The sequence below is a fragment of the Pteropus medius genome, unplaced genomic scaffold (assembly GCF_902729225.1).
Source record: "Pteropus medius unplaced genomic scaffold, Ma_sr-lr_union100, whole genome shotgun sequence".
NCBI lineage: Eukaryota > Metazoa > Chordata > Mammalia > Chiroptera > Pteropodidae > Pteropus > Pteropus medius.
The window spans coordinates 3,903,307-3,918,297 of NW_024349800.1; the positions used below are offsets into that span (position 1 = coordinate 3,903,307).

A 14,991-nucleotide genomic window follows, 5' to 3' on the forward strand; every position below is an offset into this window, starting at 1 on the left:
TGGTGATGTTAATTTCCCCCTTTCCATATTTGTAACTACTCCAGCAGTGAGAAACCTGGCTCCCATTATCCTGAATTTATTTACTTACTTGCTCAAGTCTAGAATACACAGAAAGTAGTTTCAAAATTGCTGACCCATTCTACTGCAGAAAGTAAACATACTAACTAGAGTTTGATATTTGCGCATGGTTCTTTTTTTCTAGGTAAAATGTATACACAGTGAAATGTGTGAATCTTAAGAGAATTCTTTAAGTTTTGACAAATGTATCAACACCCATGTAACCTGCATTTCAGTCAAGGGACTGAACGTTTCCTTTACCCCAGGAAATTCTCTTGAATACCTTCCCAGTCAATCTTGGGGGAATGGGGCAGTATGTTGAATATTATGACTGTTCTTTTTCCCTATAAGGAGAAAGCTAGGCACCTTCTGGTGTTTTATGCAACAATTGCCTTGTTTCTGGAACCCAGAAGTTGACTAGAAACTTCTCTCAGTTCTGCAGTCAGGAGCAGGACTGTGCGTAAAGAAACTGTATGCGTAGTATTCTTGCTTTTGTTGCACAATTCTGTCACCCACAACCTTTGTGATATTGCAGGAACAGCCTGTTATGAAGAAGCAAGCCTCAGACTTGGTTTGTATACTGTCTGGGACCTGTCTGCTGCACAGATGTAGCAAGAAGTGCCCAGAAACCTGATCTGGAGATTTTAATTAGCGATTAGCAACCCTAATAATTTACTCATTCTGGTGTTTACTATGCAATGGGCTCTTCTGTTGATGGGTTATGATTAAACTTCCCAAAGTGACTTATTAACTTTTTGTGTGCATCTGTGTATGTGTGTCTTGAGGACTGGTAGGGAGAGGGTGGTGTAGGAATCATATATGTTAGCTGGTATTGTCATATGGTAAGTTATAATTTTTGCCTTTGTCATAGCCAGTTTATCCATTTATCTTTGATGTTATATAATCCCACCTTTCTTCTATAATATTTCTTTGTAAATTAAAAAGGATAAATAATACCAGTATTAAACTCGGCTATTTAAACTTTTAAGAGAAACTTCTGTCCCAAAACAACCTGTGGCTTAAGAGTTCTGCAAATGCACCATTCAGAGGATAAAAAGGCAAATCGTAGATTTGCAAGGAAAGGTTAAAGTCTTACTGTATACCTATTAGCAGACATTCATTTATTCAACTGACATTTGATTCCCTGCTGAAAGCCAGAGATATAAGATGGTTAAAATAGCCATTGCCCTCAGGAAATACCATCTAGAAGGTAAGACAAATTTATAAACCACTAATGATTTCTTTTATATTGTGATATACTCTGCAGTCAAGCTACATCCTCTTGTTGTGTTATCCTAGTACCAATTTTATAAACAGGAAAGACCAGGGAAGGCCTTGCAGAGAGTGACTTCTGAGTTGCTGTTAAAGGATGAGTAGGAATTTCTAGAAACGCATGGGAAAGAGGACAAGAGGAAGGCATTCATTCTAGGCAGGGGGAATTGCATGTATAATACAGCCAGAGGCAAGAAAACATGGTGCAGTCATGAAGTTATTCAGTATAGCAGTTGTGACAGAGCCTGGGACACCTAATTCCCTACAAATTATCCTCTTGGCTTTGTGAGTGCCATTTCAATTTCAACTGTTCTCGAGTTGGAATCTGGTGTACTTTGCCTAATACATGAGGCTGCTGTTTTGAATTTTACAATTACATATAAAACTCTTTCTCACCTAGCACCAAGCTTAGGGGGTTTCCTAGCCTAAGGAATAGGCAGCTGCAACAGGGCGCTGTGGAGGCCAGGAAGTTGGTCTGGGGATTTCCAAGGTCCTGGCTCTACTCCCTTGCTGGCCGGCAGAGTGACCACAGCAAGGTGCTCCCCCCACTGTCCACCTCCGTTTCTTTTGTTAAATGAGTCAGCTGGATGAGATAAGCTCTGGCTCTCCATTGATACTCAAACTTACTAGCTTTTATATTGTCTTTATTTTATTCTTTATTCCACAGCAATCTATTTTTATTATAGAAAAAAATAAGAAAATATATTTAAGGATAAAAAATAATCAAAATAATCAGCCATATTCCAACCACTCAGATTACTGTTACCTGTTGATCTCTACCCTTCTTGACTTAAAACAAAACAAAACAAAACAAAACAAAAAACAACGATATGTATATAGGTATATGTAGATAATTTTTCTCCCTGAACATTTCCTATTACAAGTTTGAAATTAGCTATAGAGAGAAGGATTTATGATGCTGCATCAAGGATACTCCTGCGCCTCTGATATGATAGGGTTTTAAATCTCAATCATTTACAGCGACTGGCCAGGTCCCATGGAAGAGCTCTCCAAAGCTTGTTCCAGGAATTTTTGCATACAGCTTCTCAGTGGCAAATATTACTCAAAACTGGACTGCAGACAGGTTTTACTTCTCCTTTCCAAAAGAGACATAAATCTCTGATTTGGAAAATGATGAGTAACTCCCAGGTTCCCTTTTCCTATCTCATTTACCCAGTGAGGCCTCAAGTCTTCTGTTTTAATGTGTGATGTATTCCATATGTATGGTCGTGTGGTGTAAACTGTATCCCACATCTTGTCCTTAGCAACTAGTGTTTCCGCAATCTCCAGAACTGCTTGGTTCCCAAAAGGAGATGGAATATCCAGCCAGAGCCAGTGTAGAGTATTTAGTTACATGCTCTAACCTCAGAGCTCTTGGCTCTTCACCTCCTTGAAAAACCTTGGACATTTCTCCCTTTGCTTCAATTTCCTCATCCATAGAGTAGGGAAAATATTTTCTGTTTCCCAGGGAAATTGCAATGGCTGACGTGTATCCAGTTCCTTGTGACCAAGTACCAAGGCCTTTGCCCACTCCTGGGACTGATGTTGACATCAGAAATAAGAAGAAAACAAAGACCCCTGTGATCACATTTGGCCTCCCGGGGTATATGGAACCCTTTCTCGGCTTACTGTTTGTTCACAAACAGGTACAATGAGAGGCCTGGTTGAAGGTCAAGGCTGCCCTGGCTTTGACAGGCTGCAGAAACCTTCCATTTTGGCTCGTGACAGCTACTGCCAGAACCTTTTCCGTAATTCCAGAAAACTCAGCCTTGCTCATTACTTCTGACCTGTGGTCTTCTGAGACCACCCAATCAGTAGTTAAAGCTTGTGCCACTTACTCCTTTCCCTGTCACCTGTGGTCACAAAAGCACGCCAGCTTGCCTAAACACATTCTTTCTTACAGGATCCTTTTACTGTCTAGACCAGAAAGTTTAGGACTGCTTTCTCCTTACACAGTTCCACTGGCTCCCTGGCCCAAGTATAGCTTTCAGGTTATTGAAAATCTGGGTTCCTTTTAGTTTGGAATTAATCTCATTCACTTTTAGCCTTTCCCCCAAGCCCATCACTTGACATAGTGGTTCTTAATTTTTTTGAGCCATAGACCTTGTTCAGACTGATGAAAGCAGTAGACCCTTCTCTCCCAAAATATGCAAAACCACACAGTGTTTTGCAGACAATTTCAATGGCTGTATGTAGTCCCTGAAACATGCTAATGAAGAACCCTTGCTTTATGAGTTTTTCTTTGGCACTATGTCCAAGCTCTCAACGATGAGAGACTGAGGTGAGTGTTGGAGCCAGCCTCAGCCCCAACCCCAGCGTGACCTCTCTGTATGGCTTTGAAATGTTGCCAGCTCTCTTTGGGGACTCATTTTCCTCAACTATAGTAAAGGGACATTCAGGAGCTGATCTAACACTGGGTTTTGTTTTATGACTCATCATAGAGTCTCATGATCAGCTTTTTTTTTTTTTTTTTTTCAGGCACAGCTACAGTCAGCTAGGGGACCAGGGAAGAGACTGATCTTGCCCAGAGTTCTAAGTGTTGGTTCTCCCTACTCTAGTGGTGCATTGATTTGACTCTTGATATGGAAAGAGCCCCAACTATCATCTGTTCATCTTCCTTCTTTCCTTTTTGTTTATATAATACATTCATCTTCTCTCTCTACCTTTGGAAAGTAAGGAGGGAGGAACATAGTAGTAACTACTGGGAATAAGGGAGCCATCTGCCTTAACTGAGAAACCTTTTATGGCTGTACATCCTTGCACATACACAGGTTGTATACTATATATGACTATATAAATTGAATGCTTTGAACACCCAAATATATATTTACAAGTTTATTTTAATGACTTTTGTCATAGCAGTTCAATCCAACAAACATTGTAGCTCCTGTTTCATGTCATATTTTTGGGTGATACAAAGATAAATAAGGGAGCTTCTGAAGTCTCTGATGATATCCTCTTGACAAGATAGTAAAGTTATATTGCATGATTATATAATTCAAATATATCAATTTATTTAAACATCTTTATTCAAGAAAAGTTCCTAGCTTGGAAAGGGTAATTAGTTTCTAGCAAGTGGTAAGAACTGATTAAATAAGTTTTGAATGGTGAGAAAAATGAATGAATGATTTGATAGGTAAAGGAATAGCACAACAGGAGGGGGGAAAAAAAAGGAAGATAGCCTGTGCCCTCCAGTCTGGTAGGTAGCTAAGACTCAGTAGCGGAGTGCCCTTTGCCTACTAGTGTGGAGGTGTGATTTATCATTAAATCATAAATGCTAGCTATTGCATATTACATTTCAGTGTTCTGAGTATTCAGCTGAGCTTCTTTCCAGCTTTACTGTTTTAGTTGCTTTAGTTGATTTGTTATGTTCGAAGATCATTTCCAGAGTATATTAAAACAGGGAACCTTTGGGACTGATTCATCATCAAAGATGATTTAGCATTTTATGAAAGGACACATTCTGGCAATGAATTCTTTGAAGAGTTTTGCTTGCTCTCCTACAGGATTTTTAAATGTGTCATCATTTTTTTTCCAAAGGGCCTTTCAATACTCTGTTCAGATATTTGTAGAAGTACTTATAATGATATAAATATATATATATATATATATTTTTTTTTGCTATAGAAGATGTGAAAGAACTGTTTGAGAACATCTTATTCCTAAAGTTATTGTCCTTATAATTTGTTTTTATAACATTTTATGTTATTAGATTGATGAATTCTGGACTGTCTGCCATTCCCTAGTTTTAAGTCTTTGTCATAAAAGTTTTGTTAAGTTTTTTTTCTTGACAAGGAAGAAAAGCCTACATGTTTCTTTTTTAGCATCTTGAATTTATAGCCATCAGACTAAAATTGGAAAATATCTTCTCTGTGGTCCTAAAATGGCTGCAAGTACGCCAAATATGAACAGTCATAAGAAAACAGACATAACAAGTTTTGAAAGTTAGAGGAACCATCTTGACACTATATAAATGTGTGTATCCAGCAGCATCTTGAGGAATGGCAGCATTATTAGGATAATTGCCCATACTCCCATGAGAACTGCTTTGACGGGTATGTCGAATAGGCATAAGGCGTGCAGTAAAAACTTACCTGTCTTCATAGCTCTAGACAGCTTAGGTGGCTTCGTAGGTGACTCTAGATTCACTGGCACATTTAGATATTTTTAAGACCTTTATCAGCACTCCAACTTGGAATAGCAATCCACGCAAAAGGATATTTTTGTGTTATTCGAAAAAGCAGTAGAGAAAATTTGGGATTCTCTCAGTTCTCAGTTATATTTCACATTGCCCTTTTATGTCAGCTCTTCATGAAGGACCATGAAGGAAGACAGTAAGAAAAGTGGCAAGTTAGTAATTATTCATTGTTGTATAAATACATCTCACATATCCTAAACGTAGAACATGAGCTCAGCATTGTTCTTTCTTAAAAAAACCTGACTAAAAAGCATCCATAAGGTTGCTACTGTGCCCATATCCAGATCTTCTGTTAGTTCAATTTGAGCTGAAGGACTCGTAAGCACATTTTAAAAAATAAATGAATGCAAAATGACTAATTTAGTAGAATAATGTACATAAAACAACACACTGCATCATTTGGCTCTATTGAAGAATAAGTTTTATTTCACACCATCTGCTGTTCTTTGCCTAATCACTCACTGCTTCTTATTATTGAGAATATTCCAGTAGGCACTTAATACCTGAAAAATGAGACCTACATCACCATATTACACTCCCTGCACAGGGACTGCAAGTCCCAGGAAATGGGTCCTTTCATAGTGTTCCCTGGGGGAGGTAGTGTGTGCATGTTTCAGTTCCGTTATGCCAGTTGACAAGCTCTTCTTGGGAAATTGCTTCAGATCTCAAATGTTTTCCTTTTAATAGCCTCAGCAGTGGAGAATTCGTGACTTTTGAGGGTGGGTTTGATTTTTTGGAAAAAACCTAAAGTAATTTGAAGCTGTGTGTTGTGAATAAAGGGAAAGAGCAATTCGCAAGAAAAAAAAAAAAATTTAAAAAGAACTGCAAGAGTTTCAGCTTGTAGGTCTAATAAGTGAGAGTGCCAGTTCGAGGAAACTCAAAATACACTAACCTTCTGACTACAAGATGGCTAAGAGATAACGGCATTTTGATAAGATCCATGCCATAGAAATGAGCACTGGCTTTAGAGACAATGCCGTCTACCAACTGTGTGACCTGTGACAAGTATCTCAAACTTTCTGCACTTCAGTATCCTCTGGTGGAAAATAGTTAAGTACAATTTTAGTGGTGATGAAGATTAAATGAGAACTTTTATGCTGAGTGCCCTGTAGCTGGCACTCTGTAAATCTTTTCGGTTACTCCTTTGTATGAGCAGAGATTGGATGCCATTCTCATTTCCTTTCATAAATGCACTCACTTTGTAATTTACAACCACAAAATTTTTCCATCTTTAGAAGTTGACAAAAAGGGAAAGGACAACAACAAAAAGAGGAGCAATTCTTTTAAAAGGCCATGGCCTCGAGAGGTGAACAAATATTAATGTGTAGGTTATTAGATTCTTTGTCCATTTCTTTCCTTTTCCCTTTCTTTTCAAGTAGGCTGTTCATATAAACTTTTCATTATTAACCAAAAAGAAGCTGAGGTTTAATGTTCCCAGGAGTGTGCACTAGGGGAGGGAATGAATCTTCTTATTTCCTGAAGTATCCGTGCAGGTATCTGTGCATGATGTCAGGCCCACAAATTGAGATGAGCTGACATAAACGTTGGTAATGACTTCTTGGCTATGTTCTCTGATTTCTGAATTCCTCTGTGCTCTGAGATGCAGGGACAGAAAAGATCTAGGATGACAGTTCTGGGACAGCACAAGCCTGCTGCCTGTCAGTGCAGTTGTTGTCCCTGCCCCACGCTGCTGCTCAGAAGCCTTTTCTCAGTCTCAGCCATCTTGCTTTTTCTTGCTGTAGCTATAAATGGGTTGGAGGCCAGTGGAACATGAGCAGGGAGGACCAGCTGCCTTGGCTTAATCTTTTCAAGTGCTGCAACATTTCTCTCTTCCTCTAGCATCATTTTATGGATTTTTTTCCCCTGGTGTCACTTTCAGTATTCCTGAAAAATGGCTAGCAAAAAGCCACTTCCCGAATTATCAGATGGAGAGATCATTTGGCTCAGAGAAATTACATGAAAATCCAGCATTTCCAGCTCTCAGTTCACTTACCTACCATATTAAACACCTCAGATGATGTGGCAGAATTAATTCACACTTACAGAATTTCAGTGTATTCTTTCTAGGGAAAACAGATTCTACTTTAAATTTTTAGCAGTTTTGAGAACTAATGGTTAAGCTCCTTTGTGAAACAATTGGTCTTTACTTGGGGGACTTGTCCATTAAAAAGAATTTTGACACCTAGAAGAATTTTTTTTTTTTTTTTTAGAATGTATTTCTTATGGTCACATTTTCAGACTGTATCATCAGGAAAATTGTGTGGGCTAGAGCAACTTCTTGATGTCCTTCATCCCAGACACAGGGTGGGAGATAAGAGTTTTTACTTAAGAAGTCATTTATGACAAACATAACTCACATTCCCATTTTGATTAATTTTAAGCTTAAAAATTTTAAAAGCATTTTGGAGGGTAGGGACATATAGCTGCTAAGACTCCAAAACAATCATGTTTTGAAAATGCAAATGATTCTGTTTTGCATTTACTTGAAGAAGTAGGATAGTTGCTCCCCATCTATTCCTTTGAATACAGATATTGTTTAAGTGGCATTATTTTGGGTAGAACAGGAGTCCCCAACCCATACAGGTCTGTGACCTGGTAGGAACCAGGATGCACAGCAGGAAGTAAGTAACAGGTCATCAAGAGAAGCTTCATCTGTATTTGCAGCCATTCCCCAGCGCTAGCATCACCACCTCAGCTCCACCTCAGATCATCAGGCATTATATTCTCATAGGAGCACCGGTCCCTGGTGCCAAAAAGGTTGGGGATCGTGGAATGCAAAGTCCAGGTAGTTTGGGGAAAATCATCGGGGAAAAAATATTGGGTATCATTGCATTCTAGGGGCCAAGAAACAGAATGATGTATTTTTGGCAGGCTCCCAGGCCCAGCAAAACCCATACCTCAAGGCTGTCTCTTTAGCTTCCTGTGGTTTTCCTACTGAAGAGTAATACCCTCTCTCTTAGAGGGTCCAGGATAGCAAATTTGTATATCAGCTTGATAAGCATGATATTCCTGCTTTGAGGTGTTGACTGAAAAATAAGACTAGGTGTTTCATTGCCAAAAAGGATTTATTCAGGAAAAAGAAAGTGTTGCAACCCAGTGCATGCAGACATGGTGAGCCATGTGCACACTCTGGCTTGTGTGCCAATATGGAGGAGATTTATAGAAGGGAAAAGGAAGTTAATGGGAGGGGAAGTTAAAACCATAGAGCTTTATTATAAACATAGAGTTCTTCCTGTAGGATCCTCACGATTACATAGAGTATGAGAACTACCATAAGCCCTAGCTCCTCCCATAGACCCTCCAGACTGTTTGCTTAAAGCTCCAGTTCATCTATATCTGAGGTTATGTCCCAGCAGACTTCATTTGAGAGATTTCATGCACCACAATTGTTGCAAACTAAACTGAGCTAGTTTTACTGCTCCCAATAGTGCAGATCTTTTTGTTATAAATTGGTAGCTTCCAATGTTTTCAAGCTATTATGCTACTGTGGGGTCTGTAACAATAGTCTCAGACCAAATTTTGCCACACATAACATTTATTAGCAAGGAGCCATAAAAGTTAGTCATTCAGCCTGTTCTTACAGATTGAAAAGCCCCATCCCTCATCCTTTCCCTAGTATCTCACATTAAAGGTTCAGTAGAGACAGATGCAGACATATTCTCATTACAGGACATATATAACCTTTTAATTGTGTCAGATGATGGAATCCTCTGTTAAGTGTTCAGACCCAGGACCAGTGTCTTAGGCCCAGAGTGCCTCCACAAAGAGTATTAGGCTGCCTGGTTTGCCAGATTCTTATAACTCACATGTATCTATAAGGTTGGAGGTCCCTGTACAATATTTCCAGCTAATCCATACATCTTGAACACTTTTCTTTAGAAAATTACTTCTTTATACTCATTAGGGAACCTTCTAGTGTAGATTTAGATAGCTGCAGTTGATATACTCTGACTCTGGAGGTTAGACTTCTGATTAGTCTTTCAAATGTGAGCCAACCACATCTGGAGTATATGTTCCTGGGTAGGGTACCTCAGATATGAACTAGGTACTCCTAGGAGGTGGAGGGAGAGTGTGTAGTACACATTGTGTGCACAGTGTGTATGGTGAAGTGTTATAAAATATAAATAATATAACAATAGGTATCACTTTGTTTGACTCTGGAATATTATGTCTTCTGTAATGTTGCCAGCTGTTGAAGAGTGACCTAAAATGTCAGTTGACCACCGGCCTGCCATGATAAATTAGCCCAAGCCATGGATGAATGGTTCACTCATGGGACAGAGAAATGAGGGAAGAGAATTATAATTCTTGTTAGTTTTATAGCCTTTTTTAAGCTTTATTGTGTTCCTTCATCTGATCTTCTGATACAGGTGGAAGTATTCTCTCTCCTACCAAATTTTTCAGACAAATCTTTGTCCAGAGTCATAGAGTCAGAGAATACATTACAGGAACTGTAACTTGAACCCTTGTCTTTTATATTTCCTCTTCACTCTAAGTTGCTACCAGGAAGAGTGATCATGATTCTTCCAAGTTTACTATAGCACTTTTTATATAACTGGGGGCAGACATTGGCAAGGTAAGGCCATGTACTAAAGATATAATGCATAAGAGAATGCTGGGAGATTAGTCTTTAACTAGTAGTAAGCCACATGATTCAAACCAGCTCACTTACTGAAGTCACCTTAAGAAACTAGATAAATTATTTTTTCAGTCTTCTTAAACATCAAAGAATAAATTGTGAGGAAGTTGAGATTTGGGAAATGAAAACAGAGGAATGAGCCTAGTGCTGGGGCCACTTTTGTGGGCAAAAGATCAGGAAGGAAGTTGAGACCTTGAGATCACCTTTGCTTGTCCTTTCAATGTTAAACATTGTAGTCTGTGTCTTGTCAAGCCTGGGAAACCTGGTAAACCATTTCCCACTTCGAGTTGAGATCCGCTGAAGAGATACACCTAGGAGTACAGGTAACTGAAGGTAACTGAAAGTAAACCAACTCTCACATTGGCTGCAGCTCAGTTTCACATTATCTGAGTGGCCCAGAAACCTTAAGGCTACTTGGATTAAGCTAATGCTCATAAGTACCAGGTAAAAGCAATGAAATCTTCTTAGAGGAAGATGTCATGATTATAGTCCTCAGATCACTCTACAAATAATTTTTCAATGATAGTTTCAGAAAAATAAAAAGCAAAGAAAGCAATAAATATGCGGGTAACTCTAAGTGAACATTGACTATGAGACAATACAATGTTGGACTTTTTAAAATATAGAGATTTAAAATATGGGACAAAATAGCATGATAGTTGGGGGCGGCGGGGGTGGGAGGGAGGAAATGGAATTAGTCTGTCCAAGGTTCTTACATTTTCTTGGAGGAGGGTAAAGGTGTCGATTAACATTTGACCTTGATAAGTCAAGGATGTATGTTTTAATTAAACATGAAACAAATTTAAAAATTTCATAACTTCTAATTAATAAAAGGAAAAGTCTAATGAGAAAATAATTTAAAGGAAGAGAAAAGGAACATGGAATGAGTAAAACAGATATAAAACACAAGGAGTAGTGGTAGACTTAAACCCGTATGCATTAGTAATTACATTAAACATAAGTCAACTCAAGGTTATAGTTGAAAGGCAAAGATTGTCAGACTATACTTTTAAAATATGCATTATGCAAACAATATATCTTAAATATATGGGCACAGAATGATTGAAAGTAAAGATGTAGAGCTTCTGAGTTAGCAAATACATGGAAACTGAAGGAGAATGGTGCCCCTGAATACCATGCCCTTTTCTCATACCTTGCCTTATGCATCTCTTCCATCTGACTATTCCTGAGTTACACCCTTTTGTAATAAACTGTTGATCTAGATTAGCAAGTTGGGATCTGGTAATGATTTTGAGGTGTTCTTCCAAAGACTTGGAACTGCTCCAGTCAGAGCACGATATACTAAAAATTGAGCAAAAAACAAATCCAGCAGGTATCCACTGTATCACAGTGTCTATGAAATATGAATTAGTGGGAAAGTTTTATCATCCAGCTTTTAAGCACCACCTCGCTGTGGCCCGGGTTCGAGAAGGGATGGTATTCAAAACTAGTCAGTTCCATAGTGCTCCCTTTGGACTGTCAAGATTATGCTGTAGTTTTAAGGAAGTATGCTGACAAAATCCACATTTCAATAAAACATCCATAAGAGATGAAAACATAATGTATCATTTTATTCATTTTTTTTCTACAGTGAAGAACTTTACATAAATTGCTTCTAAGTTCAGGGATAGACTGAATATAAGACCTGGACAAAATCAATATTATTGAGAATTACGAATGATCAACTGACAGTTCTGCAATGAGCATTTATTGATCATTTAGGATTATCAAATAGGCCTTTCTATAGGCATGTCATCTTTGCTCCAAGCAGCCACAACAGTTATGCGGGGAGTCATTCACAGAAATCTATGATGCTCTGTTTGATATCAAAAACAAAGTGTATCCTTCTAAGACCTGAGGAGAAGGGAAGAGACAGATCTTTATCAGAGTCTTCACAGTGCTGGCTGCAACAGGGATTCTGAGAGAAATAGCCTAAGAGGATTCTTTAGAGAGCCCATATTGAGTTGGTATGGTGTATCGCTCAAAGAATCATAATGAGTGTACTGATAAAATTAAAATAAAAAAGATGTCAAAATGTATACAGTGTAAACACTAACCACAGGCAGCTGGTGTAGCTATGTTAATATCAGGCAAAATAGACTTTAAGGCAAAAAGTATTACTATGTATTACTGTTGCTTTTTAATGATAGGTTTTAATTCACCAGGAAGATAAAATTCTAAATTTGTATATACCTAATAATATGGTTGCAAAATATATAAACCGATTTTACAGAACTACAAGAAGTAGACGATCCATAATCACAGTGGAAAATTTTAACAAGTCTTTCTCAGTAATCGATGAAAGAAGCTGTAATAGGCAAAAGTTTTTTCCTTCCTACATGTAGTCAAAAATCCAGTTCCTCCCTCCTATTAGTACCTCTCCTATTAGTCTCCTTTACTACTCACACAAAATATTTCACTGCTGCTCACCAAATTTGTGGAGATATTTCTCTACACCAGGCAGTTCTCTGTGATTGCAGCTGGGTGTCCTACAGTTTAACTCAATTTTGGCACTATTTAGATGTAGCATCAGATCTCATAGGTTAAGGGTTCAGTTCTATAAGACTGCCCTACCATACACTTCTGATGCCAGTTGCAAGCTCAGGTTATCACCTGTGCTTCTGATCACCTGGCTAAAAAACAGAGGTTCCCATGACCCCCTCCTTCCTTGGGTTGTTGATTAATTTGCTACAGTGGTTCACAGAACATTGTATACTCACTAGATTACCATTTTATTATAAAAGGTTATAAACTCAGGAATTTCCAAATAGAAGAGATACATAGAGCATAGTATGGGGGAAGGGCATAGAGCTTCCATGCCCTCTCCGGGTGTGCTGTTCTACCGGAATTTCCACATGTTTACCAACCAAGAAGCTCTTCAAACCTTGTGCTTTGGGGATTTTTATGGAGGCTTCATCATGTAGGAATGATCAGTCATTAACACCGTTTTCAGCCCTTCTCTCTTAAATGAATAGCTTCTAATTATGGTTTGGTCTTCCTGGTGACCAGCCTTATCCAGGAGGCTGTCCAGAGTTGCCACATTAGAACAAAAGACACTCAAGAAATTGCAAGGCTTTCAGAAGCCCTGTGGTAGGAACTTAAGTCAAAGACCAAATGTTGGATTAAGAAATGTGCCTAGTGTTTTTATTTAGGAAATTACAAGGGTTTTTTAGAATCTCTGTGACAGGGACTGCGGGAAGAGATCATTATCTAAATATATATTTCATATATATATATATGTATGTATGTATGTGTATATATATATCTCCTATTATCTCTCAGAAACATACAAAAAAATTTGATCAGCATAATTAATAAACATATTCTATGAACACATTGCACCAACTGTGAACTACACATTCTTTTCTCCCATTATTTATTTATTTATTTATTTATTTTTTATTTAATGGTGATATTGGTTAATGAATTCCAATAAGTTTCAACTGTACACTTACACATTCTTTTCAAGCACATAACATTTTACAAGAATTTACCATAGACCAGATCATTAAGTAAATCTCAACAAATATCAAAGGTTAAAACTACAGAATATATATTCCGATTCCAATGTAATTATGCTAGAAATCAATAATAAACATACCTAGAAAACCATTTCCATATGTTTGGAAGTTCAAGTATATATCCCTAAATAATTCATGAATTAAGATATAATGGAAATTAAGAAATATTTTAAATGAGTGATAAATATTTGACATAAAAATTTGCAGACATACCTTGGAGATATTACAGGTTAGGTTCCAGACCACCACAATAAAGTGAGTTACAATTTCTTTCGTTTCTCAGTGCATATAAAAGTTATGTTTATACTATACTATAGTTTGTTAATTTTGCAGTAGCATTCTGTCTAAAAAAATGTACATACCTTAATTTTAAAATATTGCTAAAAAATGCCAGCCATCATCTGAGCCTGTTGGAAAAATGGTGCCAATAGACTCGCTTGATATGGGGTTGCCACTACCTTCATTTTGTAAGAAAACACAGTATCTATGAATTGCAGTAAAGCAAAGCACAATAAAATGAGGCATGACTGTATGGGATATAGATAAGACAGTACTGAATAAAAAAATGGATAGCTTTAAAAGAAAAGCCCAAAATTAATGAGCAAATACGTATCTCAAGAAATTAGAAAAAAGCAGCACAATAAACACAAAAAATTAGAAGGTAGGAACTACTAAAGAGCAGAAAAAATATCAAAGCCAAGAATTGGTTCTTGGAAGGCCCTATGCTCTGATATCAAAAGCGAAGTGTATCCTTTATATACCTTCAGTTTGTTATAACCTCTGGTGAGGCTGTCAGGAGGAAAAAGAAGATAAAATTAACATGTTTCTTAAAACATAGTGTCGAATTTTTACAAGTCGAATGAACGTCTAAGTTTGGCATTCAGAAAGGTGCAGAACTAAGTGATATTGTTAGGGAAGCAGAGTTCGGAGGAAAAATTATAAAGAAGAATAAGGAAGTATTTATCACACAAGTGAGTGTTTACCTCAGAGAAGCAAGTAGGGTCATGACTGGGAAGTGGCTTTGTAGGGACTTCTGATGTACTGATGTTCTTGAAGAGGTAGGAGTTATAGAAGTTCACTCTATAATGTTTTAAGCCATATATTACATTTTACTTTTCTGTGTTATTTTACAATGAAAAAAGGTTAAAATGACAAATAGACATGATGCGTGCAGGTTTTCGTGGGCATGCCCATCGTTACACTATCCTTTTTGCCAGGCAGGAAGAGTCTCAGCCTGACACACTGCTTTTCAGAGCATTCTCGTCCTAGCCTGAAGATTTCTAACACAAGAATTTCCTGAGTGG

At 37.8% G+C, this 14,991-nt stretch overlaps 1 protein-coding gene and 1 pseudogene across 7 annotated transcripts in view; both read left to right on the top strand.

The window, feature by feature from the left end:
* The window catches only part of ATG7 (autophagy related 7), a 220,410-nt gene that overhangs the window by 85,945 nt on the left and 119,474 nt on the right, over nt 1-14,991 (top strand). Inside the window, exon 18 of one of the 7 annotated variants that reach the window (XM_039886743.1) lies at nt 593-808. The exons of the other annotated variants lie outside the window; for them this stretch is intronic. Within the exon in view, the coding sequence (XP_039742677.1) occupies nt 593-691 (99 nt within the window). The 3' untranslated portion in view covers nt 692-808. Of the gene's footprint in view, nt 1-592; nt 809-14,991 lie in introns of those variants that run through there. 7 annotated transcript variants of the gene reach the window in all.
* Nucleotides 2,808-13,558, top strand: LOC120622085 (putative N-acetylated-alpha-linked acidic dipeptidase; annotated as a pseudogene).